Source organism: Theobroma cacao, chromosome 5, assembly GCF_053813885.1.
Source record: "Theobroma cacao isolate CCN51 chromosome 5, ASM5381388v1, whole genome shotgun sequence".
In the NCBI taxonomy this organism is placed as follows: Eukaryota; Viridiplantae; Streptophyta; class Magnoliopsida; order Malvales; family Malvaceae; genus Theobroma; species Theobroma cacao.
The window spans coordinates 45,430,909-45,458,299 of NC_142643.1; the positions used below are offsets into that span (position 1 = coordinate 45,430,909).

Sequence of the window (27,391 nt, forward strand, 5' to 3'; positions counted from 1 at the left end):
CCACCCCCAACCACCCTGCCGCTCCTCTGTCTCTTTTATCTCCCCCCCTTTCTTCTGGCAAGGGCAAGGCAACTACCTTTCTCACTATCACACCATTTTCTTTTGAATGGACATCTATTAATGTTGATTATTAGTCATATATGAGCATCCAGCTCATGTCAGTTTGTTAGCTCAGCAAATTGGCATCATAAATTTTAATCATGGTGCAGCCTTAGCTCATGCTTTTGTTGTTCTTTATTTTGAGTTCCAAGAGAGAAAATAAGAATGATAACAAAAAGAGAAAGGGTTGGGACTTGGGATGGGGCGGCCAGGACAGGTTTTGATTAGGGACAGAACAATTTGGTGCATAAGACAAAATAGTTTTATGACAAACAACCAAACAAAAAGGGGTATATTATATACTAAAAAATAATCATTATAGAGTTCTCTACACAACGATCATCCCTCACAATGCCCCACTTTTTTTTTTTAACTTATTTATACAGACAGAAAACAACATATAAGAATAAGACAGAATAATAATCAAATCAACAATGCATCAAATATCTGAGTATAATGGACTCTCGTATGATAACACTAAATGCTGGTGAGCTGAGGGTCTGATTTATTTTCACACATCCTACTTCCAAAGAACCATAGCCATGGACATCATCAAAACAGCCACCCAGTGAAGCTTCCCTGGCAGGAATGTGTAAGCTGAAAAACAAGATACAGAGCAAGAAGGATCAGAGTTTGAAATAGAACAGATGTCATTCATTTGTTTTTAGTCAAAATTTCTATATGAATGAGAAGCTTTAAGTCAATTTTGTACAAATGTTAGGCATTTAAAACGCAAGTAGTCTTTAGTTGAAAAAAGCAGCTAAAGTTTAAAAAGGTTAAGGGGTTGAAAACAGATCCTGGATTTGACTTATTTTGTCAAGCAATGGTTTGCTGTACACGAAATCAGAAATCTTCATTCACCAGGCTTAATTTTTTTGTTTGGTTTTTCGAGTAATCAAGGGATGGAGGAGGAAAACTATGTTGTTGATATCAAATTTTCATAACTTTATTGATATATTTGAAAGGTCGCGCCCTCAATGAAAGACTCCGTAACATAAGTTAACCGATAAGGGTGTGTGTGCCTTGATGCTTAATAAGATTAAAGAGTTTACAGTCAATTCACCTTTTCCACCATCTGGTGTTGATGTTTGATCGGCAACTGTAATCCCAAGGCGGGAGCAATCGGATCCAAGTGTACCTTAGAAACCAAAAACCACGAGTTTAATCAGTTTCTATAAATTTGTTGCTCTTGAACTTTTATAATGTTTCACCAAAGATTTCATGTTTGAGTTCTTACATTGGCTGTAGCAGGGGAAGTATGTTTTGTTGAGAAGATTAGAATAGCCAGGTCTGCATTCACATACGTGCTTGTATGTTGCTGTTTTGTTGCATGTGCCTTCTCCACAGTAAGTCCAGTAGCAAGCTATTAAATCAACCACAAATAACAAAGATCAGAGAACTGGTAGTAAGAAGCTGAAAACTATGGCTGATTTGAGTAAATGATAGTTGAGAGGCTGTCAAGCTGATTACGATCAAAGAAAGATGAATTGTGAGGAACTTCTTTCTCAGGTACTGGAGGAGGAGCTGGCTGGCAGGAGTAATCAAGAGTACCTGCAGGTATCAGAAGCTTGCTTGATCAGTGATCACTTTCTAAATTGAATCTGCGATAGTTAGAAGAAACAGATGAAGAGGAAAATCTTACAGTTTGGAATCACGCATGGTAGAAACCTAACATCATCATTGTCATCATCGTCTCTAGTTCTCTTCCAACCAGCATCACACTCACAGATGTAGTTCAAACGGTAGCTTATGTCTGCTTTGCATGTTCCTTTTCCACACTCAACTTCATCACACAACCTATCTGTTTTTCAACAAACCAAATTACACCAATTAGTATATCAGATGCTATACTTTTCATTGAAAACTTCATTTCCATCTGTACAAGATTGACAAGGAGAGGAGATGGGGAGGTACCATAGAAAGGAGCCAGGGCAGGCGATAAGTCACCATCTCCTTTAGCAGCTATAGGAAACAAAACCAGAAGCAAAGCTGTAAAAGCAAAAATTTTGTAGGATGCCATTTTCTGCAAGGAGAGAAAGGCAGATCGTACTTCCAACAGGAGAAAGTGAAGCTAGTGTCTTGTTAAAGGGATACTTATATAAGTTAACAAAGATTGAAAATTTCTTTGCCACCAAACATATATTGAAAAAAAAGAAATAAGAAAGACTTGAAATTGTGACATTATTAAAGAATTCTTCATATGGTAAAATCAAAGAAACTATTATTTTTACTTAGTAGAAGCTTCTGCAGCCTGGAAGATCAATTCAATATACTTAAAATAGTACCCATTTTCTTCTGTTTGATTATTGATTATATTCTTTTAATAAATTTTAGTTTTGATTAGGTCTTTCCATTCAATCTTATTGGGTTGTTTACTTATAAATAATATGTGTGATACCATGATGTATATGATCAAGTCATATGCAGGCCCTATCATATCTTTGTACTGTTGCTTTCGTTAGTTTCTGTAAGGTAATTTCCCCTTGAACTAGCATGTCATTTTACACATATATTTTGGCATAGCTTAAACTTGATGAAGGGGATTGCTATGCAACCAAATGTCAACAGAGATTGCGGTCTCGGTTGGCATTCACAGAATACAAGATAGAAGTTTCCAACCCTCACAACTTCACAATCAAACATGAAGTCCTCTCCCCCTGTCTCTGTCTCCCTCCCTCCTCCTTATAAGAAAAAGTTTAAAGAGAGTCTGGATATGCCAAGAAAAAGTTTAACAACATGAAAGACAAAGAATGGTTCATGGTTAGTTCTTCACTTCTGTGAGGATGAAACACAGATAGATTACTGATATTAGTCATCAGCCAGCATGTCCCCATCTTCCTTTTCCCTTTCTTTGTCTGGGGTCATATGATTCTGATCATCAAAATGTTTCTTTGTCTGGGGTCATATGATTCTGATCATCAAAATGTTATTCATCTGAATTTACAGGAAGGGACAGAGCCTGAATAAGTTTTCAGGTTGCCACCATCCAGAAACTCAAGACTCTTTAACACAAACAATTTTGTCAAAGCTGAGGTTCTAGAAGTGCTCCCTCTGCCTAATCCTCTTAAGCTTAGAAAGTCAAATTTCATAACTGGTGGGCCTTAAACTTAAACATAAAAACAATAATCACAAGACAAATGTGACAATTAGAATAAGAAAATGTTAAGGGTAGGTTCTAGAGATGTTGCTTAAGTTTGCTTGTCATGCCACGTTTACAAGTTATATTTCATTTCATAAGCATGAGAAATGGCAAATGAAAATATGTGTTCTTTCATCATCAAAGCTCCAATAACAAGCCCTTTCCCCCATTCCATGCACTCCAATTATTTAATTAGCTTTCTTTTACCCTTTCTATTTCTTACTTAAAAAGATTAGGTGAAGACTTATGATTTCTAGTCAAGAGTTTAGAGTTTATTTTTATATATTTTGGGTACATAGTCAAAAACTTAAAGAGTATAATATACATCCTGAAACGTATAAAGCTTTGCTAGCTCTGGATTTGAACATTTTTTAATTTATTCTATTGATTTGGAAGAATTAAAATTTAGGTAGAATTAAGATTGTCAAATTTTTCTTTGCAATGTGTTTTTCTTGTATATACAGCTTCAAGTCACAGTATGCCACCACATTACAAGTTAATTTTCTTGTAAGTTATGTAATTGCAAAGAAGAGGTCAGGCAAATATATATATATAGTATATTAGGGGAGAAAACAACATTCAATTCAAAGTCAAAACAATTACTATAAATTAGAAAAATCCCATGAAGGGTATGATGTTGTACCTGTTCCTGGTGAGAGGCTTGGTCTTTTCCAACTCCATTAGCTTATGCCTTCATACTGGAAGAACCAATCAAGATGTTACCAAGGTCCTTTGAAGTGATGATATGATGCAGAAACAAAAGAGGAAACAAAAAATAAAGAGTGTAGTATTAGTCTAGAATCTTTCCATGGTAATGGGAATTCATAGATATTTGAACAGATTTGATTCGAAATGAAATAGAATAATTATTCAGTAGAAATAAAATAAAATAATTATTATGTAGTTTAGTTCATGAAATGAGATAAGATAAAAATTGTTATTATGATTTATTTTAATATTTAGTTAATAAAAATAACTTTAAAATAATCAATGATAAAATGACAAAATTACTTTTTATTATAACAGAATTTATTTTTATCAAAAACAAAAATACCCTTTGTTATAATTTAGTAAAATTTTTGTAAAGGACTAAATTACTCATTACTATAATTTAATAATATTTTTATTTTTTAATCTTTTAATTCCCATTTTCATTAAAAATTTAAATAATAATAATTTATTATTAATTTATTAATATAAATTTTATTTTTATTTATTTTTATTTTTTCTTTTTTTCTTTCCTTTTTCTCATATTCGTCGCTAGCCATCGGAGAAGCAATCAGTGACATTAGAGCGGCCAATGCCAGATCCGCACTCCAACATCGTCGTGGTTTCTTCGATGGCCCATGATGGAGACCTAGGTAATGACAACGATGGAGGACAACAGTGGCTGTGGAGGAGAACAGCTTCAAGCTTGCTTAGAAAGGGGAAGGGTGAAAGGCAGACCACGAAGATAGAGAAAAATGGGAAAATGATGAAAGAAAAACTTTTTATAGGATTAAGGTTGTAATTATTTTCAATGAATAGGGATATTTTTATCTAAAAAAATTTTAGATTACAATAAAATTTTTACAAATTAATACTTAATAAATTAATGTTTTTAATTAAATAATATTTATTTACCGATCTTAATTTGAGATGAACGTGATAAATTAATAATTTGTTAAATTTATAAAATAGTATTTTAAAAAAACACATAAATCTCATTTCATATATATAAATTAATAATCTTTTATTACATCAAAATTATATACATACATAACTCAATTAGAAAATCTTTGTAAATATGATTCCAATATTACTTATTTCTTCTTAAAATTGATGTCTTCTTAAACCTTATCTCTAACTTTTCTTAATGCCTAAGAAGCTCTATTATCATATTTTAAGAAAAAATTATACAATATGATTATTGTTTTGAGTGTATCTTTGCACAAGATCGGTTCCAGTACAAAACTATTATCTTCAACTTCATCTTCTTTGTCATTTCTCACGACGTTTTTAATAATTTGCTTATTACTAATAATGATAATTCGTAATTTGGTAATTAGATAATATTCATATAATCATGATACACAATATATATATATATATATATTAAATTCAATATTTAAAAAAATAAAGAATATCTTGATAAGTTAATTTTTATTAATTAATATATAAATTAATAAATTGTTAATTTATTGATTAAATAATATTTTAATTAATTAATAAAATTTTATAATTTTAAAATATTAATTTATAGAGGCTTTATTATATTCCATTAGGCATGGAAGGACTCATAACAAGGGAAGTGAAAATGACTAAGCTCGTTTATTAGGATTATGAAAGAATAAGGTAACATATATACCGTTAGTTCTGCATTAGTAATATAACAGAAAACTAACCATTAAAGAAACATCTCTTGAGTTGGAAAGTCATGCATTAGGTATTTTCTGACTTTTGTTGACTTTTTCTGATATCATACTCAATCAAATTTATTTTATTGGAATATAAAATATAACATGAAGGATTTTATTATTAGTGATTATTTATGGAAAATTTAAATCATTTTTTTATTTTAATTTTCCATGTACACTTAATGTTTTCGAATATCGATAAATTAATAAAAAATCATGATCGCGGCACGAGAACACTTTTTCAATTAAATTATATTTTCATTGATAATATAAAAGATATGAATATGCTAATGCTACAAAATATGTTCTACAAGCCTTATTTTTCTTTCAACTAATTTGAAACCTATTTGTAAGCTTTTTTTATTATTTAAAATCATTGTAAAAGATTTTATTACTATTTTTTTGTTTAATGGCCTCATAAATGCTAATTTTTTTATATATTTTTTTTCAATTTGTACTGATTTTGATTCGTTAATTGACTTATATATTTTTAAAAAACACAATTGAAAAATTCTAACTCAAAACAATAATTTGAAATCATAAAAAGTGGAAAAATATAAATATTTAAATGAAAATGAAGACACTCATTGATCAATGCATAATCCTTATCTAAAGAGCAAACTTTGAATATTTCTTTTCCTAATTATAAAAAAAATACGATGAAGACAAAAGAATCCCATTAGAAAATGAAATTAACTTTAAATTCAACCCTAATTATTAAAAAAATGAAGATGATTGACATCCTAGACTTCATTAACCCTAGATTCATATCAGCTAATAATCTGAAGGAAAAGAAGAAGTTGATCAAATTGAGAACATGGAAAAGGCAAAAGCAATTCCACAAACACCATGGTAGAAGAAGTTGATCAATGCACAACCACGATTTAATCATGCTCTAAGCTAAAAGACATTTTGCTGAAGGCTGAATGCTATGAGAGGGACCTGTTTTTGACTTTTCCATGTTCTCCATTCTTCTCTTCCTTCAGCTGTTGGTATCAACTGAGTATTCTGCTTCATCTCTTTGGCTTTGCCCCACAGTACCACATCAAATCCACACACAATCAGTGCTCCTCCTAGGATGCTTCCTAAGTGTAGTTTTTCATCCAATATCAGAGATTCTAGAATGGCAACAAATACAAGCCCAAAGGACTGAAAATAGCAGAACCTATGATTCCCGCAAAAGCGCTTAGTTTCCATTGACTCCAATTTCTTTCTGTACAAAGGGCAACTACAGCACTCTGTATTGATCCCATTATGCACGTTAAAGCGGCGCTTGAATTAAGGTAAGGGAATCTCACACTTATCTTAACCTGACAAAGTTTAAAAATAAGAAAAAACATGTAAATTTTATAAACTTTTAAATGAGAATTTTGTAAAATTACAAGTTTGCTTTGAAAAATCACTTGAATGATCAACCACAAAGCGAAAGAAATGCAACTCAAACGACACCCAGAATGAATTTGCCAGGGTCATTTGATGAACGTCGCCAGGGCCTCCTGCTGGTTGCTAGCTGATGATGATGCAAAAGGTTTTCATTGGTTGACCAGATGTTAATTTCTACCCCTTTGTAAAATGTGAAGAACATTGCTCCCCACGCCTATTCCTATTAATGTCCCCAACACCTTTGCCGACTGTTCCTAGCCCCATTAATTATCTTCTTATGCCTTTCAAGAACAAACATGTCTGATGTATCCTATCCTAACTATCATCTGTGCACCATATGCATCCTTGGAGCATTATCTTTTACTACCCCTCAAGCTTGCACTAGACAAAGACAAAGAAATGATAATAAGCATCAAGTAAAAAATAGGTAGCAGATGGACCAAAAACTTTTATAAAGAGCAGGTTACTAGTGGAAACATAAGGCATAAGAAGGCAATACATAAGCAAAAATGTCAAGCAGAATGCAGTTAGAAAACCAAAAACTTTGATGGTCTGATTAGGTATTAAGGAGTTGAGAGAGTGTATTCGAGTTAGGTCTGTCATCAAAATCGTGAGAATGAACATAAAATATATGGAAACAAAGGGTAGTCTTGCTGGTGGGTAGCAGGAGCCCTGTGTGTGAGCCGTCTCTTGTTAAGAGTTTCGTTTTCCTTGAAGTTCTGATTGTTTCAATCACAAAGGCACGTACATCTAGAATTCCATAAAGACTTGGGCTTCAGCCTACACTGGATTTTAAGCTAATGGAGACGTTGTAGAGGCTGCATAGGTTTGATTCTGATCATCATCAATTCAACATCTTGACTGGACCAGTTGGCCAAGCTCATTTAGGCATGAAATAACGACAACCCCAAATTGATATTGTGGCCTGGTCTTGTGTCATGGCCTTAGCCCTAGAAGTTCACTACAATGTTTAAGGCCTGGGGCAGCTTGCCATAAACCCATGTACAAGCCCACTTCATTGATACTGAGGTTCACATTTTTAGTCATGGTACTATGTATGAGTTTGGAAGTCATAAATTGTAACGATCCAGATCCGAACATCTATTATTTTAATAATTTTTCAAATCTACTCACACGAATTAAATTTTTATATAAATATTAATAATTATATTCATATTTGATATAAGATAAACTATAACATAAATTATAAACAAATACCTCATACAATTATTGAAAAATTTACAATTACATAAACTTACTAAAATGTTGAGTGCACAACCTACTTTGATCACAAAATTATTAAGACAAGAAGTAGCACATGCAAAAACTCTGCCAAGACAAACTATCCAGTAAGAAATTGACCAAATTTTGATCCCAAGAAAAGTTAGATCATCCAAGGGAAATATTCAACCATATGTAGGGTTTCCAACTTAGATCCCATTGGAGCAGGGCAGAGTGTAGACCCCGAATACACCCATCAATTATTTTGAAATAATTTGACATTATCGCTTAATTTCATCCTTCAAATGGGGTATAATAATAGTAACGTAAGATTGATTCAGTAAATTTGTTCGTTCAATTCAAGAAATTTTGAATGCGGCTATTGATAATCCTTTGTTTACATTATCCAAAACAAGTAAACAAACTGTACATCTACATCACAACTGGAGAGATGAGGCAATCTATCTATACTTAATCTGATATAAAAGAAAGAAAAAAAAAAAAAGAGTCAGGGCACTTAACAAGAGGCTACTGTGTATGGCATCTGCACTCTGCAGCACGTGAAAATTCCCCCTCCCTTTCACCCATGGGCCTTTTGGTAGCCCCTTCATCCCTTTCCTTCCTTAAATAATTGGTCCCAGTCTCTGCATGCTTTCACGTGTCCTGCCATCCCCATTGCCGTTAACTACACCATCATCACCATCAGCCACTGCATAGGATTCTAAGGACCCAAAAAAATAATACATGCTCATTTATAGAGTATCCTTTTCCAACCCCCCCCCCCCCCCCCCCCCCCTTGTTGATTGTTTCCCTCACTCTCATGCCTGGAGAGTGAATCCCACTTTCTTTACATCTTCTTCCTTTCTTATTTTTTCCTTCTCAAAATCATGTGTTTATCCCATTTGAATGTTAAATTTTTGAATATAAGATTAGTGATGTAGAGATCTATTGTCATGTTAATTTGATAATTATGGAATATACGTCGAAATGTTCGATAAACCGTTATATAATAAGAAAAAATAATTTATAAAGTTGTATTAATTTCTTAACGTGTCTTGACATATAAAAGGTAAATAACTTTTTTAATGTGATCTTTCTTGGGTCATTAACATATCAAATAAATTTTATTAATTTTGCAATTATACTAATATAGTGTCTAATTTTTATATTTAGGTATTAGTGATGTATTGATTTCTTAATCCAAAATTTCAGCAACTTGAACTTTAATTGTGCATCTATGACTTGCCCTCTGATTGGACAGTGACTTCACTTCCCCACCAAAAGGGTGTGGTGGGCTATCTTTTCTCTTCCATGATAGGACAAAATCCTTGATAAATGAGAGAGAGAAGGAGGAATCAGATGTAGAGTGAGAAAGGGCTTTGGTGTTTTTGTAGTCTTGTTTTGTTTTTGCAGCAATTTGGTGCCCCCAAATTTTTACAGTGTGCCAAAAGTCCAAAAACAAAAAGGAGAGAAGAGAGAGAGATAGACAGAGAAGTGTAAAAGAAGAGGGAAAAAAAAAGGAAAAAGAAAAAGCACTCACAAAAGCACAAACAACACAACACACACTCACTCATAAACACAAAAATGTTTGATGGAGTACCAGACCAGTTTCACCAATTCATAGCCTCATCAGCAGCAGCAGCAGCAGCAGCAGCAGTAGCAGCTGCAAGAACCACAACCCTCCCTCTCCCTCTCTCTTTCCCTCCCCTTCATCTTGCTAACTCTTCAAATGGTTTCACTTCCTTTGACACTTTGTACACTTCCAACTCACATAACCAAGTACCCCCTCAGCTGCAGCAGCAGCAGCCTCACTTTTTGCACCCATTGCACCCCCAACATCAAACCCAGAAGAATGAAGAGAAAGAAGAGAACACCGGCTTGGTACGTATGAACATGGAGATTGAAAGAGAGAGATCCATGCCTGAATCGATTGATAATCATCACCACCACCATCATCCTTGGTCTAATGATGAAGTCCTTGCACTGTTGAGGATCAGATCTAGCATTGAAAATTGGTTCCCTGAATTCACTTGGGAACACGTCTCAAGGTATATCTTTACATATGTACATAAAGTACATATCCATATTATTGCTTATTGGTGTTATGTAAATTTTCAGTGGGGTGTTATCTATATGTTATGTTTGTTTGTTTTCTAATATGTAGTGTGATCCCTTCAAAATTTGCCGAATTGGGTTTCAACTGAATTTTGCTGAAGGTGATGATGAAGCTTGATCAATGAAACAAATCAACTTGGATATTAAAGCATCTACATGAATTTAGAGCCTATCTACCCTTTGTGGGGTTGTTAATAAAAGAGAGAGAAGGAGAGAGAGAGGGAGAGGGGGGGGGGGGGGGGGGGGGGGGGGGGGGGGGGGGGGGGGGGGACTGATAATTAAATAAACAGAAAGCTTGTCTATAGTATTTTATAAGGGAGGAGTATAGTAAAACAGAAAGAATAAGTGTTTGATGCATACATATAGGTGGTGGTGCTCTGTTGGTTTAATTTTATATACAATTATGGTGGGTGCAGGAAGTTGGCAGAGCTTGGGTTCAAGAGGAGTGCAGAGAAGTGCAAAGAGAAATTTGAAGAAGAAAGCAGATATTTCAACAGCATCAATTGTAGCAAAAACTACAGGCTCTTTAGTGAACTTGAAGAGCTTTGCCAGGGTGAGAATCCTCCTCCTCCTCATCATAACCAGCAGGTTGTTGGCGCAACTGAAAAAAACAAAAACGTGGAAAAGTCAAGGGAAGATGAAGACAATATGGGTCAGAATTTGGAAGATGATTCAAGAAATATTGATGAATATCAAACTACAGCAGGAAATAATGCACCAGAGGATAATGAAAGAGTGGTTGAGAACAAAGCAGATAACAAGAACAGCAGCAACAGGAAGAGGAAAAGACAGAAGAAATTTGAGATGATCAAAGGGTTTTGCGAAGATATTGTGAACAAGTTGATGAATCAACAGGAAGAGATGCACAATAAACTGCTTGAAGACATGGTGAAGAGAGATGAAGAGAAAGTTGCAAGAGAAGAAGCCTGGAAGAAACAAGAGCTAGATAGGATTAACCAGGAGCTAGAGCTTAGGGCAAAAGAACAAGCTATTGCAGGTGATAGACAGGCTACCATAATCAAATTCTTGAGTAAATTCGCATCAACTGGCTCCTCTAAATGTTTTCGAAGGAGTAATGAAGCTCTTTTTAAGGTACCAAATGATTCAAATCCTCCTAGTACTTCATCTTCTCTAGTGCCAGCACAAAACCCTAATCCTATAGTCAATGCCCAAAGCCAGGGGGATCAAGTTTCTAGTACTACTTTATCTACGATGGTCCTTGGTCATCAAAACTCGGGTTCTTGTCCAACTGACAACAATCAAATCAAGGCCACTTCAATGACAGAAAACCAAGCCCCTGAAAACCCTAATCCAAAAACACTCACTTCATCAGCTCTAGCCCTAGCTCCCAAAAACCCTAATCCTGTCAACGCTCAAAGCAATCCATCACCACCTACTTCATCAGTGACTGTAAATAAAGCTCCCCTAACCCCTACATCCAATGACAAAGAAGACCTCGGGAAGAGATGGCCAAGAGATGAAGTGTTGGCGTTAATAAACCTAAGATGCAGTCTCTATAACAATGGCGATCACGATAAGGAAGGAGCAGCCATAAAAGCTCCTCTTTGGGAAAGAATCTCGCAAGGGATGTCAGAGTTGGGGTACAAGAGAAGTGCCAAGAGGTGCAAAGAGAAATGGGAGAACATAAACAAGTACTTCAGGAAGACCAAAGATGTTAATAAAAAGAGGTCCCTTGACTCTAGGACATGTCCTTATTTTCATCAATTAAGCACTTTGTACAATCAAGGAACACTTATAGCACCCTCTGAAGGGCTGGAAAACCGCCCGGCTTTGCCCGAAAACCACTCGGCTGCTCTGCCGGAATCCGGTAACGATAACTCATCTCAAAGGGGACCAGCTAAGGATTCTACTGTGCATTTTTCTGAAGGTGAGACAAACATGGTTCAAGTACCAGCTTTTGAATTTGAATTCTGAAATCACATTGCATTTTTTGTGTGTATGTTAAGTTACTACTAGTATTACAATAGTTAATAACATTATTAATACCATTAGACATAGTACTTTCTTGGTTTGATATTTAATTTTATTATTTTTTTTGCCAACCCTTAGAGAATCTAATATAAAATTTCTTGGAGGATATATATGTTATTAACTTGTATTGTAGTGAGCACCGACAATTTGGGAAATGAGGATTTAACTTCAGGTCAGGACTGCTTTCTACGCTTAAAATTGCTATTCTATGCTCCTAATTTTTCTATTTCAAGGGAGGTTTTGTTTGCTATATGTGGGGAGGAGGAGGAGGATGACAGTCATGTTCAGGGCCAGTCCACTGTTTCCTTGCCAACTAAAATAAACCAATGCAGGAAGAAATTTTGGAATCTTTTCAGCCAAGGAAAATGAGGTTTTGTACACTAGCTATACTTTGCACCTCACCATCCTGCTGGATATTCAGAATCATGATCATATATATCTGAATATATTTTCATAATTGATTTTCCCACTCTAACTATTTTTTTTCTAACTTAATTATATATCCGTCAAGATATCTATATATAATAATATTTTGATATTTCAATACCTAAGAGTGAAAATTTACAGGCGAATTTTCGTTAAACTTGAATGGTGTATTGAAAAATATTGATAAAAAGAAATTACGATTTCGATCTAATTCATAATTTGATAATAAAAAGATTAATTGAATTGTATTATTTCAACAACAAAAATGGGTCTTTTCTAATGAATTGGGAAAACTTCAAACGCAAAGCAAAAAAAAAAAAACTATGCCATTAAATAACATTAAATGAATTATGGGCTAAGATTAAAGCTCAATTAGTTCCATATAATTATTGTTATAACATTAATAAAAAGTCAATGAAAGTGTGCAATAGCTAGCTACCAATGAAAGCAGATTTATGACCCAGTTTTTTTTTTTTAGGTTACCCTATTAACTTAGCTTTGATTATTTCACATGCTTAATAATTACAAGGCCAATTTTGTTTATATTTGGTATACAACATTCCACCCATGCATGTTTTTTTTCCAGTCTTGTATTTGTTGGTGACAAAAGAGCAGCAAATTTTAATTCTCCAAATTAAATACCATATAGTACAATTTATAAATTTACTAGTTTACTAACTATAGCTAGCTAAGTAGCTATGGTACCATCTTCAAACCTAAACCGCTTTCGTAGCGTCAGACTAAAAATAACTCGACAAAAAAATTTACATTGAAAAATATGAAACAATCGTTTTTTGTTGATGCAAAACAATACCTTCATTATAATTTTACATGCAACAAGCTCATTTTGCATCAAAAGTTTCGTTATTATCGAGAAAAACTTATCGAAACAATAAATTTATATCGTAAAACATGTTAAGTGAAAGATTAATGGTCGAGCGTTTACAAATTTAATTAAATGATTTTAACGAGAGTGTTCTAAATCCTTAAATAAATATTGGGAAAAAATGTTTAATTATGTTTTAATCTTGAAATGAACATTGGGGAAGAAAACATATACTAAAGAGTTGATTTTTTTTTTTGAATTTTTTTTATTTTTCTTGTCCCTGCTCCATGAGAGATTACAACGACAACACGAAGGGCAACGACATAATGTTTCTGAAGGGCTATTGGGACCCACCACATGACCGAAGTGATCAGAGAAGAAAATGGCATTTTTAGTGGAATACGGTGAACGTCTCAAACCAAACAACCCCTTTGATAATATCTATTATTAAAAAAAATAAAATGAAATAAAGAAATTCTGTGGGGGCCATTTTCTTTTGTCTTTGATTTTATTGTGACACGTCAACGTCACATGTGATGGTCTGAACTCAAACAGCCAAGGCTCTTCATAAGCAGCCAAGGGAAAAAATGGGTTGGCGCACGTGCATCGTGTTTGGGACCCACTCATCCGACGGCTCAGACATAGTTTGATCATCACGAAAACAAAAAAGTCAACCTGATCAAAGCGATGATCCCCGCTGATTATCATTAATCTGATTTTTTTTTCCTTTATCGATTTGACTCGGGGCCTTCCTCTTTTCTCTTTTAGCATCTTGGTAATCTCAAAATGATTTGCTGGAGTGTTTGACTTGAGTCAATTGTGTGGGGATTTTCTTCTTTTTTTTTTTGAGAATTGACTTTTTCCTAAAAGGAAGTGTGATCAAACCCAAAAAAAATATTTATTCCTTTTTTTTCTTTTCTTGTGGATTTGTGCATGATTTTGCCTTCACAAAAGGGTAGCTAACTATGCCAAGAGGGGACCAAAAACTAAGAACTATTTTCAATGTCTCTTTCTTATTGGAAGCATGCATTTAAATTGTATTCATGTGAACATGACATTATGGGATGTGTGCTTCTTGAAAGGAGACTTGAAAACAACAATCACTATAATGAAAAAATTGAAAAAAATTAACTTAAACTTATAAGGAATTTGATCATTATAGTCTCAAAAACTGAGTTCGATAGGGCGACTTGCAATCAAGAGACGAATTATGATCGAGAAAAAAAAGTTGAGCTTGAATCAAGAGGAGATTGATCGAACGAAGAACGAAAGTTAGCTCATTTGTTTACACTGACAGAACTAAATGAGAAGGTCGTTGACAGGCAATTAGACTAGGTTTGAGACCTTTGGGTCAAAGGTTTAGGGTTGACTCAAGGGTTGTTGTCAACCCCATGAAAGGACAATTAGGTTTGGGCTACTTCCCTGTCCTTTTGAGCCTTTAGACTATTTTCAACTTTCCATATTGATTTTGATACCCAAACTCAGCCCAGCTCAGTTTTTTCCATTTATGGTTTTCTCTGTCAATTAGGCCCAAATTCAACTATGTCCAAAGTCCAAACGCAAACAAGAAGTAGTAAAAAGCAAATTTATCTAGAAATTGGGAACATTTTTAAAGGTAAAAAAACAGATTTGGGTTCTCTCTAAAATCGCTCTAAATTCCATCAAACTTTAAATTTCACCACATTTTCATGATAAAATTTCAATGACAAATGCTTGTCTCACAGAATGTGAATTGGTATCCATTATCAGCAGCTCCTACTGCTGGGGTACCGACATTCTAAGCATATAATACCAATTCTTCCTTCATATCATAGCCCAACATGTCCACCACTTGTACCCTAATCTCAATCTTTCTCTCTGTCTCTTCCCTCCATGTCGGCAACAACAAGTCGATGCCACCACCTCCCAAAGCATTAATTTGTCAAATAATTCCTCCCCAAAATTCATTTTTATTCCAATACAATTTTTCTTTTAAGTCTGCAGTGATTTATACAAAAACGGATTCAGAATTTATGACTAATAAGAGGCAATTTTTCTTTATTTAGAGAAAGAAAGATTCCAACATTAAAAAAACAAGACTTAATAAGCATTAAAACTTAAGAAAGCTACCTTTGTCTAAGCATCGAAATCTCTCTCATTGTGGTTGGCACTTCTTGCTTCCTTTTCTTTTCTCTTGTGTTGTTGGGTACCACTCTTCCACTCTGCCCTTGGCCTTACTTATATATAACAATAAGTAGGGGAAGGATGATTTAAAAAAATAAAGGAGGAAATCATTCTGGCAATGATTAAGACTGGTCATGTCTAATGGCAAACAATAGGGCCGGGGACTACAGCCAAGTTCTAACCAAGTTTCTTTAAGATTATGCAAAGCCCTTTTTTCTTCCTTTCTCTTCACTTGCACCCTTCTGATTTTGACTTCTCTTTCCCTTTGACTTCTTCCTCTGTTCTTTTTCCTATATTAGTAGTCACCCCATCGCCAAGAATCAATTCATTTCATATATATATATGTCCCCAACTCCCTCTCATCCCTCTTTTTCAATTCTAATATTTAAAAAAAAAAAGACAAAGGAGTATATATAAATATTAATAATTATAAGATTAATTTACATTAAAAAATTAAAATTTACGTAAAAATAGAATCACTCATTTATTTATTTATTCATTTATTATATAATATCATCTCCTTGCGTAAAAAGATATATTTATCTATACTTAAAAACGACAAAATCTCATATATAAGAAATGTATGACAGCAAAATTAAAGAAAAAATTTCCCCATCAACCTCCTATGTGGCTATGATCCAGCTCAAAAAGGATGCAATGTTTCTTATACTAAAGGGAATGCTACTTGTCCAATATTTTATTCTTTGAAAGTCTTCCATCCCCTTTTGCTCCATTCAGGTTGCCTTGCAAGAGCAGTACATTATGATGACCAAAGTTGTTGAGATAACACACCCACATTGACTGTGCTCACATCAAAAAAGTTAACCTCTTTATCACACTTCACGGGTGATACGTCTCCATTAAAAAAAGTTGGTTTGTTTCACCTCTTTTTCTAGTTGAAGATGTTGCCATTATTTCTTTGTAACTAGCTCCATTGGAACCTCCAAACTTTTTCATGATATTTGAACTATTATAAAGAGTAAAGGGTAGGTTTCTGTGTGTGTGTCTTCATTTCTTTGCCAATTTTCATCAGAGAGGTTGTTGTAGCTTCACGAGGCGAATAAGTTTCTTGCAGCTCTCCTATATCTGGTCTCATTTCATCAATATAATCACCAAAATATATTATAAATTTCTTATTTATTTATGATATTATAAAAAACTAATCACGATGGATCTTATTAGAATTTCACTAAAATTATGGGTTCATTAAATATAAATCCTTTTTGCAATGGCCTTAATGTCACTAGTTAAAGCCCTTGATTATGGATTTAGCATGTATGTATTCAATAACCAATTGATTGTGGATTTAGCATGTATGTATTCAATAACCAAAGGAAGAAGAGAAAAAACAAAAATGGGCTAAAAAGGGGAGTTGAATCTGTCAAGAATATACAAGTTTTTTGACCACTTTATGACAGCATCTGCCTCAAGTTCAGCATGCTTTGCTGAGGCTGATAGGAATGGTAATGGAGAATAAGAATCTTATAGAAGGAAAGCTAGCCCTAGTCCCTTCTTTGCTTTCTACTCATATGCAGTGTGTGTGTGTGACAGCAAAAAAATTGACCATTGACAATTCATCTTTTCATAACCCTATGAAGATTAGGTTTTCTTTATGATGATGATGATGATTTTGGTCCCAGACTCTGGGATGCTGAAGATCAAGGACAGTTGAGATAAAACTCTGAGTTGGAAGAGCTTTTGAATTTCCAAACCTACCACATATATTTCCAACATTTCCTATTTTCTTTAGTAATAAAAAAATTAATTAACATGTTAAAAAATTGAGTTCGAATCTTTTTTTTTTTTCTGATAAAAGATCATAAAAACGGACCATTTCTTAAAACTGTCTATATATTCAGAGAGAGATTTATTATTATGCCATTGTTTCATCTACCAGGATCACTGCTTTAATTCTATGAAATTCTTGATCCATTATTGAAACTAATTATTACAAAGTCTTTTCTTGGTTGAATTGCTTTTTAACAAATCTTGAATACTTCTCTCATGTCTCAACTACCTTGGCTAGATCCCCCTTCCATACTATAAATCTGTTAATAATAAAGAAATGTGTGTTACCATCGATAATAATTAGGTCAAAAAGTGAAGCATTGAAGTACTAGATCAAGGTCAACATATATAACCCTAAAACATTACTTGCAAAAAAAAAAAGCTTTGGATATTTCATCTGCCAATGGTCCATGGCATATATAATTCATTATAAAGGTACCATGAAATGATGGCATTGCTGTAAATGAAATCTTTGGGCTAAAAGATACCAAACGAAACTAACTAAATTTATCACACCCTATTAATTTTCACAAAGATATATATATATATATATATATATATATATATATATATATATATATAGTTCCCTTTAATCACCATAAAGGAAACATTAATATATGGCAACTGGATCATTTATTTTGCTTGATTTTTTTTTGCTATATTCATGTAACTAATCTTAGGACAAAACATTATTAAAGTGGAAACTTGTCATTTTGGGTATTAGATTTAGGGATATTAACGGGCATGGTATCTAATACTTTTTGGGTACGCTATTAATTCAAAGTCTATTATTTGATAGGATACACAACTCTTGTAAATACTTGATTAAATTTTTGAATTGTAATTACTCGAACTTGTACTTGAATATCCTAAACACTACTTGTTAAATATTTGTATTCATTTAATATCCATTTAAATTAATTTTTATGCATAATTAATGAAAATTAAATTAATAAATTAAAATTAGTTTATAGCAATAAATTAAAATTAACAAAATCATATTTAGATCAATTAATGCATTTTAGTACGTATTACATTAATTATAAGAAATTTGTAAACACAATATAATATATATCAAACTAAAATTTAATAGTAAAAATTATTATTTTATAATCGAGTTCAAATAGTGGGTACTTAAGACTACTATCCAAACCCATAACAGGTAATAATATTACTATCTGAATCCTATCCAAATTTAATTATAAAATACTCTAATTTTATTTAATCGAGTTGGATGATACAAGATACCCAATTATAAAGTACTCATTAACATATCTAATTATATTATAATTAAAAATAAATCAATTGACTTCCATCAATTTTACACGCTAAACATATTAAAAATCGATATTTTTGATCAAAAGCAATGAGATAAATATAAATTTTATTGGAAACTACAATTTCACTATATAAATATATTTTTTTCAACCAAAAATACTCAATGTATGCATTGAAAAATTTTTGTTGGGGGTACATGCTTGGAATGGACATTTCATGGACAAAATTTTGCATATAAAAATATCATCAATAATGAAAAAAAATGCATGGGAGAATTATTGGTAAGGATAAAATACGAAAGAGAGGTCGAGTCGGATATCGCCGGGGCAAACTGACCCACTTCCAAAACAAACCATACCCGTGGAGCCCACACAGCATACAAAACGACAGGCCTAGCTCACACTCCGAAATCCAGAGTTCCCACTAGTAGTAAATTCGGTGAACAGTCGAGGGTCTTTCGGTAATTTAAAGAGGTAAAAAACGCGCCGGATAGTAAGCTTCGTGATCGCAGATCAAGCGAAAGAAGGCGCTGGGCCCCACTTTGTCCCCTTTTGTCGGTCTTCTCCCATTCAATGACTTAATAAAAAATAAATAAAATAAATAAATAAGTAATAAAAAATATTAAAATTAATTTCTTTTTTTTACTTGAAATTTAGTGAAAGTGAAAAATAAAAAGGGGAAACTTGTGGGAAAAAAAAAGCCCACAAAAGCTGACAAATTAACTGAGCCAAAAACACACTTCTTCCACTTTTTTAATTTTCATTTATTTTAATTTTTAATTGTTTTCTTTTTTTTTTTCAGACTTTTGAATCTTTTTACTCCTTTGAGTTTATGCTTAGTTCTCTCCTTTTCACAACAGTCACAAAAGTGAGATGATTCCTATTTTGACCCAAATGTGCTTTTCCTCTCACTAATTTAACTTTTAATTTAATTTTTTCCCCCATAAATTGCATATGAATATCCTTTTACTAAAGCATTTGCTAAAAATAGGGTTATGAAACTTATAAATATTAAGTGGATAGTAATATTTGTTTCCATATTTTTGTTTGAACTATTTATCTTACTGAATGCGACAATAATTTATTCATTTAATTATAAAAATTTAAAATTTATTCACCAAATCATAGATTTTGTCTTTAAATTTATTCAATAACTACATAACAAGTTAAAATGACTAATAAATTAATTACTTAAATTAAGAGATTAATATTAATACCTTTCCAAAACAGTCTTAATCAGTATGCTTTTGTTTGTTTTCTCTAGCATTTATATTGTACTTCCTTTGAATGTTAAACACAAACCCCTCCACACTCATAACAATCTTTGTCTTTAGCATGCTTCCTTGCTCAAACCCATTATTTGGCAGTAACTAAATCTTCATAAACTACTCTCACTAATCTTAGTACCCAACAGTGCTTTTTTCCATAAAAAAATTCAGAATTTTATATAGTATTAAGTCTATATATTTGTGGTCCAATCTACTCTTCTCTCACTCTTGCAATGTTTGTCATTTTCTCCCTTGAAACTAAAAACAACCCAATGGAGACACAGCTGCAACAGGCAGCAGCTTCCTCTGTTTCTTCTTCTTCTTGTTCTTCTCCTTCTCTTTCTTTGTACTGTAAACAGTGTCTTCCTTTTTTTTAGCTTCTGCTCAAATGGTGAAGTCCACATTATTCTTCTCCTTGTGATCTCTCTGGATCAACAACTTATATACCCTTTGACACTACTATACTCAGGTACATTGAACATTCCTTCATTCTTTTTTACCTGAATCTGCAGATTTCCTTTTCTTCTTCTCTCTTTACTGCCCAAATGGGTTTTTATTGTCTTTAATTTTTTTTTCATTTTCTTCGCAAAAGCTGCATTTTTCCTTTTCCAAGTTCTTTGCTTTCTTGATTCTTGATCAAGAAAGTTGGTTTCTTGATGATGCATTATAATTGTTATTTTTTTTTCTGTGTGCTTTTAAGCTGAGGGGAAGATTACTTATAATGTGCATTATCTCTGTTTCTGTAACTGGTTTTTTTTTTGGTTTCTTTTTATTCTATCTGAAGTTTTGTGTTTTCTTTAAAGTAAAAAAAATGTTGATTTTAAGCTGATAACTTTGTGCTGTATAAACAGCTACTTTGAGTCAGATATTTTCTTTTTCATTTTTTCACTGTTCTCATTCATTTTCTCTTCTTCGCAATTGCCTTTAGTATTTTGGTATGTTTGGTTCTTGTTTGGTCTTTAAATAGAAAGCTTTTATCACTCAATTAAGCTTAGTACAAGTGAAATAGCCTTGTGTGCTGAGTTATCAACTCAAGATTGGACTACACAAAATTAATTTAGCTTGATGGGTTGCAGAAATCAAAGCCATGTAAAATGCAAGATGCAGACCTTTTTAGTTTCTAGTTTACCAATAAATTGATACATTTGAAGCTTTTTAGCATTGTTGTCTGAAATATTTTTGAACCATTGCTTAGATTAGCCCCCCAAATTCCAAAATCCTGTATTCTTGTGCTCATGTTGAATGTTGATGTCCATTTTTGGTAAATCATGCAATGTGGTGTGGTGAAGTTTGGTTCTTTTAATAACCATGTGGATTTGTTTCTAATCAAATCCATACTTTCTAAGTCTTATAAATTACAGATATACTGTGTTCAAAATTTTAATAGTTGGAAGCTTTCCTCTTTCAATGCTCCTATTTTTGGTTTGTTTCTTGTTTCTTTCTTGACTTTCAAGGTTCTCAACTTCTCTTGAGTTTATGTTCTTCTATGTTTTGTTGTTACCATTTCATCTATGTTCTGTCAGAAACTACTGCATTTTCCTTTGCATCTCTACCTTTTCTGAATGCTATCCCGAATTTTTAATGCACTAACCTTTTTTTTGGTGTAATCCAGAAAAGGAAGTAAAAAAAAATACATCTCTCACATGGAGCAGTATGAGATACTAGAGCAAATTGGGAAGGGAGCTTTTGGTTCAGCTCTTCTAGTGAGGCATAAGCATGAAAAGAAGAAGTAAGATGGCAAATAAGACCCTTTGCCTTCATCTATTATATTTACATTACATATGGAATATGTGAGAATAACAATTAGACAAGCATGATTGATTCATCTTTTGGCGATTGACTGTCCTTTCTCTTTTCTCTGGGAATGATCAGGTATGTGCTGAAAAAAATTCGTCTTGCCCGCCAGACTGATAGGTCACGAAGATCTGCTCATCAAGAGGTTTGTATAATTTTCTGACAGGACTTTTTTTTCTCTTATATTCTTTCTGCTCCATTTATGATCTTTATGTCACTCTATTTCACTGGATAACTGCCAGAATCCTTCCATAGTCATTGAAGAAAGAAGATTTCCTAATGTGTTTTATCGAGGCAAACATAAGGGAGAACAAAGGAGACAAATAAAAGAAAAACATGGTTGGGCTTGATTTATCTTTAATTCACATGTTGAAGGAAAAATAGGAGATTAAAATCCAAGAGAAGTTAGCTATAGTAGTTTTTGGACCTGAAATATATTGGAATTGACTGGACTGAAAGTTGTTGTCCAAGATTGCTGTCCTACAGCTTGTTTCAGCAGTATGAACTTAGTTAAATTCAAGCTATAGACTAACCTTCAACTGGTTCATGTAGATGGAGCTCATTTCAAAAATTCGAAACCCATTTATTGTGGAGTACAAAGATTCCTGGGTAGAAAAGGTATGGTTATATCTACTATTTCCATTAATAGCAGGTCCGCCAGATGGGCCTCTATTCTTCTCCGTTTTACGCTTTTGATTGTTGGTTATGGAATAAATGCAGTTTTCTTATACCTCTTGATTATATGCCTTAATTTTCATAGCACTAATATTAGACTCTTCCTGGTGATCTATGGCCTAACATTGGTTCACATTAATGTCTTTGTATTCAGGGTTGCTATGTATGCATTATTATAGGTTATTGTGAAGGAGGAGACATGTAAGTTTCCTTTCTTGCTGATATTGGGATTTATGAGATTTTGCATTTGTTTCTGTAACTTGAAGAGCCTTGCAAGATCTTAGCAAATCATAATAAGATTTTTCTTATAAAACAGGGCTGAAGCCATAAAGAAAGCAAATGGCATGCTTTTCTCAGAAGAGGTTTTGTTTATTCCCTTGCTTCTCGCTTAAATTCTTCAATTCTTTTGCCACCCTGTTCCCATTCCCTCTTTTGTTAAAGTTGATTGTTATCTTTCAACCCTTAGACAATCACTATTATTCATTGAACATTCATAACTCTGAAAATTGTTGCATCTGAGCGTGTTCAGAAGCTGTGTAAGTGGCTTGTTCAACTCCTGATGGCTCTTGACTATTTGCACTTGAATCATATTCTTCATCGTGATGTCAAGGTTAGTGCGCATACGGTTGTGCTCTTACTATCTTCCAAACTGCCCCAAGTTGCTTTCTGCTGATGATATTTTGTTTCATGTTTTTTTCAGTGTTCAAACATATTCTTGACAAAAGATCAAGACATACGTCTTGGTGAGTGATTTTACTGTTTTTCATATAATTCCTTTGAAGGGATCATAATTTCTCCTAACGAAGATGTGATCAACACTGGTGCAGGTGATTTTGGACTTGCCAAAATTTTGACTTCAGATGATCTAGCATCTTCTGTAAGTAATATATGAACTAACCTTCAAGAATTTAATGCATCACTTGATTTTATTAATCATAATTGGGAAGAATACTCTTGTTTTTTCAGGTTGTTGGAACTCCCAGCTATATGTGTCCTGAGCTTCTGGCTGATATACCGTATGGTTCTAAGTCAGATATCTGGTCATTAGGTGAATATGCTCGCATACAGAGGATGCTTGTATTTGTTATTCAGTCTTGATATAATTTCAAGATTTTTACGTCTATATATGTGTTTATATGACTTGAAAATATATTGTCCAGGGTGCTGTATATATGAAATGACTTCTCTCAAGCCTGCATTTAAAGCATTTGTGAGTTTTTTTTAACCCTGTCTTTTCTACTTTGTAACCATTTGCAGCTTGTTGCATATACATCTTTTAGGCTAGTCTGCTTAGGACTTCTTTGACAAGGATTCTTAGAAATATAGAAGTTTGATTATTGTATATAGTCTTTAACAATGATTCTGTGTATACATGTTACTTAAATGGTGATGTGAGAGGTTACGTCAGCATATAAATAGTCTCATATCAATTCCAAATGTTATACAGGGCCTCCTTATCAGACAGTCTGTTTTGTAGGCAAGCATATCATTTGTCATTTTTCAAGCTGTAATTTGGTCAGATCTTGAGCAGTAACTCAGAAGCACTGTATCTATTTGGTCCTCATGAATGAGCTGCATCATGCTTATCATTCTTAGGGTTTCAGCAGGACATCTGGGCCAACTGAGATAGATTGCAGTTAGGCATCTCCCATATTTTGTTCTTGTGGTATTTCAGTGTAGCAAAAAATTATATTTGATTCATAGTTACAGATATCTGGCGGTGTGCCCTTATAACTCATTTCTGCTGGTGAATATGAAAATGCCGCTGCATACCTCTCATGAGGGTTCTTTCTTAGGTATAATTAATGCTTTGACTTTAGGAGGCATTTCTGCATTGTGAAATTTCGTTTAATGTTTAGCTACCGTTTCGCATTTCATGTTTTTTTTTTTTCCTTTTCTAATAATCTTATATATCTTCAACAGGATATGCAAGCGCTGATAAACAAAATTAATAAATCAATAGTTGCTCCACTCCCAACAAAATATTCTGGTGCCTTGTAAGCCTCATTTTCCCTTCATGATAGAAATCATTATAGCTATTTCTGCTTGTTAAAGAGTAGCCTATTAAAAACAAGAAAAGTTCATATTCCATCAAGTGCTTTAAGGAAATTATGAAATAACGTATTAGTATGCTGCATCCAAGATTACAATCGACAATGAGCTATGTTGAAGTAGAAGACCAAAAGTTGGGTAGTGTAATAATTGGCTTTTTCCCTCATGAATTTCATTTACAATTATGTTGATTTTCAAATGATGAATTATGTTGATCTAACTATTGCTTGATTTTCTCTTCAGTCGTGGTCTCATTAAAAGCATGCTGCGCAAAAATCCCGAACTTAGGCCAAGTGTACGTATAACTCCTCTGATCTGTCTTACAACACATGCAGAGCATCTTTATGGATCCACCATAATGGGTCCAAATATAAGTTGATATATAAATGTTTTTAGAAAGTGTCCGATGGCACTGCAGTTGTTTTTAGTGCCATACTGCACCTCATCTTGGCACCCTAGTTTCTGCCTTCAGGAGATTGAAATACATTTCCAAGATACTCTATAGACACCACATAAATTTTCTTGGTTTGAAAGGAATCACCTTTAATTTTTGCCCAAAGTAATATGCTCTCAGAACTGTCAATTTCTTGGTTTCGAGGAGGAACCTTGACGCTACTAAGAATGATTATGTTTGAATAGCATGTTGGAAGTAACCAAAAGTGGGGCAGAAAACATTGAAAAGTTCTCCACTGAGCTTTGAAAGTATTTTTGTGTAGCAAACTTTGAACAATTATTTTCAACATTTGCTTCTGAAAGCCAAAGTTTTGCATTTTCTCAATGAGTTCACGATTAGTAGCATATTTCTGCAACCATGCCCATTAGATCAGTTTGGAAGGAAATTTTGTGCCCATTCATGCATCTGCATATGCACATTTCTTCAATTTATGAACTTTCCTCTCATCTGAGGTATATCGGTTTTGACAGGCTGAGGAACTGCTCAGGCATCCACACCTTCAGCCTTATGTTCTTAAAGTTCATCTTAAAATTAATAATCCTAGAAGGAATACTTTACCTGCGCATTGGCCTGCAGCCAATGTAAAGAAAACTAGATTTTCAGATCCAGTAGATGTCCACTTCTCTGCTTACAGGGAGAGGCGTCGATCATTCACTAATGATAGGACTCTGAATCCAAGCATATCTGGAGCTGAGCAAGATTCTGTTTGCTCTACCAAAGGAATACATGATGATGCACCAGGTTTTTTAAATGAAAGGTTTGAAGATTTGTCTATTGATAGCAGCCATGAAGGAACAGTCATTTGCAAGCCAATTACTTCAAAAGTTTCAAGTATCACCAAGACTCCAAGACGTTCTCTGACAAAAGCTTCTGCAACTCCCAAGAGAAGGACAGAGCCCTTGAAAAATCGTGACTCGGTAAATTCAATAGAGCTCCTTTCCTTCCTTCCCTTTCCCTCAGCCTTCTCTTTTATCAGACTCTTGTGCAACACATGCATCGAGATCACTGATATTAACATTTTCTAGTTTCAAAAGTTGGGTTTTTACTGTTTGTTGCCTTGTGTTTACAGTTTCCTGTTTCACGCACTCCAATTAAAAAATCTCTTCCCACAACTCGAAGAGCATCCTTGCCACTGTTAACAAGAGCTAAAGTTCGAGAATCCCCTCCTATATCTAATGCTGGTATTCTTCATTGCATACAATCACCAGATGTTTCTGTCAACGCTCCTCGGATTGATAAGATAGCTGAATTCCCATTAGCCTCCTATGAAAATGCATTCTTCCCCATCCACAAAACTTCATCAATATCTGCACGGGGCTCCTCTGGCTCACCACAATTTGTTGACCGTTCAATCACAAAAGACAAATGTACGGTTCAAATATGTGATCGAGCTCCTATCAAGCCCCATTTTACTGATGCATGGCAGGGAATCCAGCGCAGCATGTTTCAGGTGGATGGAGAGGATGGAACCGATTCCTCTGATCAAAATGCAACTGCTGGGGCATCAAGCCGCACCTCATCAGACATGCAGCGGCGAAAGTTTGACCCCTCGTCATATCAGCAACGTGCTGAGGCATTGGAAGGATTGCTTGAGTTTAGTGCAAGGTTGCTGCAGCAAGAGAGGTATGATGAGCTTGGTGTGCTACTAAAGCCATTTGGACCTGGTAAGGTCTCCCCCAGAGAAACTGCCATCTGGTTGACTAAGAGCTTTAAGGAGAATACTGCCAAGCAGGAGGATTAATCCTGATGAACCGCTTCCATTTGTATAATATCTGTAGCTGTAACCTGTAACAATTTTTTAGAGTCCAGGCTTATCAGATTTTAGAAGTGATTCCTGTTGAGAGGACCTCGTCAGGTAGGCATTTTGGTTTTCAAACGAATCCTAATTGTTAGTATTAGGTTCTAGTCGATTTTCCTGCACCTTTCGGCCATCCCCTCGTTCATCAATGTTCATGATTTTCTGGGAGTGGATGATGGGTTCAAATAGGTTGTAGACTTATCTTCTACCTGTTAATTTTTGTTTATGTTCCTGACTGAAACATCATGTTCATTTAAATGAATATTAATCAGGAAAATGGATGATCTTGATGGCTGAACTTTCTTATAGAAATCGGACTCTTTGTTTGTTTACCAAATTAAGACTTGGGGCTTTCTCTGCCATATTAACCAGGCTAAGAGGGAAGTCCCAGAAGCTTCTGGCGTTAGGAAGCCTAACACACCAGCCCTCGAGCCCCCATCCCTATGCTTCTGAATGCTAGTTCACCACTTTTATATCTGAAATAAACACCAAGCTATTCCATTCAAAAGGCTCAAGAGAAAGCTA

At 34.0% G+C, this 27,391-nt stretch overlaps 3 protein-coding genes across 3 annotated transcripts; 2 read left to right on the forward strand and 1 right to left on the reverse strand.

Moving 5' to 3' along the window:
* Window positions 1-360: 360 nt before the first annotated feature.
* LOC18600223 (uncharacterized) lies at window positions 361-2,175 on the reverse strand. The gene is made up of 6 exons (XM_007030542.3): window positions 2,014-2,175; window positions 1,742-1,900; window positions 1,570-1,650; window positions 1,337-1,462; window positions 1,163-1,237; window positions 361-696 (listed from the first exon to the last, which is right to left on the reverse strand). The coding sequence occupies exons 1-6, from the start codon at window positions 2,117-2,119 to the stop codon at window positions 620-622; spliced, it is 624 nt and encodes a 207-aa protein (XP_007030604.3). The 5' UTR covers window positions 2,120-2,175; the 3' UTR covers window positions 361-619.
* Window positions 2,176-9,613: 7,438 nt separating this feature from the next.
* Window positions 9,614-12,369, forward strand: LOC18600226 (Duplicated homeodomain-like superfamily protein). Its single transcript, XM_007030545.3, has 2 exons — window positions 9,614-10,286; window positions 10,770-12,369. Exons 1-2 carry the CDS (start codon window positions 9,823-9,825, stop codon window positions 12,286-12,288), a joined length of 1,983 nt encoding a protein of 660 aa, XP_007030607.3. The 5' UTR covers window positions 9,614-9,822; the 3' UTR covers window positions 12,289-12,369.
* Window positions 12,370-20,304: 7,935 nt separating this feature from the next.
* Window positions 20,305-27,164, forward strand: NEK2 (NIMA-related kinase 2). Its single transcript, XM_007030546.3, has 15 exons — window positions 20,305-20,562; window positions 21,706-21,822; window positions 21,966-22,032; window positions 22,440-22,505; window positions 22,717-22,763; window positions 22,879-22,924; window positions 23,092-23,172; window positions 23,263-23,305; window positions 23,390-23,439; window positions 23,529-23,610; window positions 23,723-23,772; window positions 24,486-24,559; window positions 24,858-24,909; window positions 25,539-25,985; window positions 26,138-27,164. The coding sequence occupies exons 2-15, from the start codon at window positions 21,737-21,739 to the stop codon at window positions 26,807-26,809; spliced, it is 1,863 nt and encodes a 620-aa protein (XP_007030608.2). The 5' UTR covers window positions 20,305-20,562; window positions 21,706-21,736; the 3' UTR covers window positions 26,810-27,164.
* Window positions 27,165-27,391: the final 227 nt, after the last annotated feature.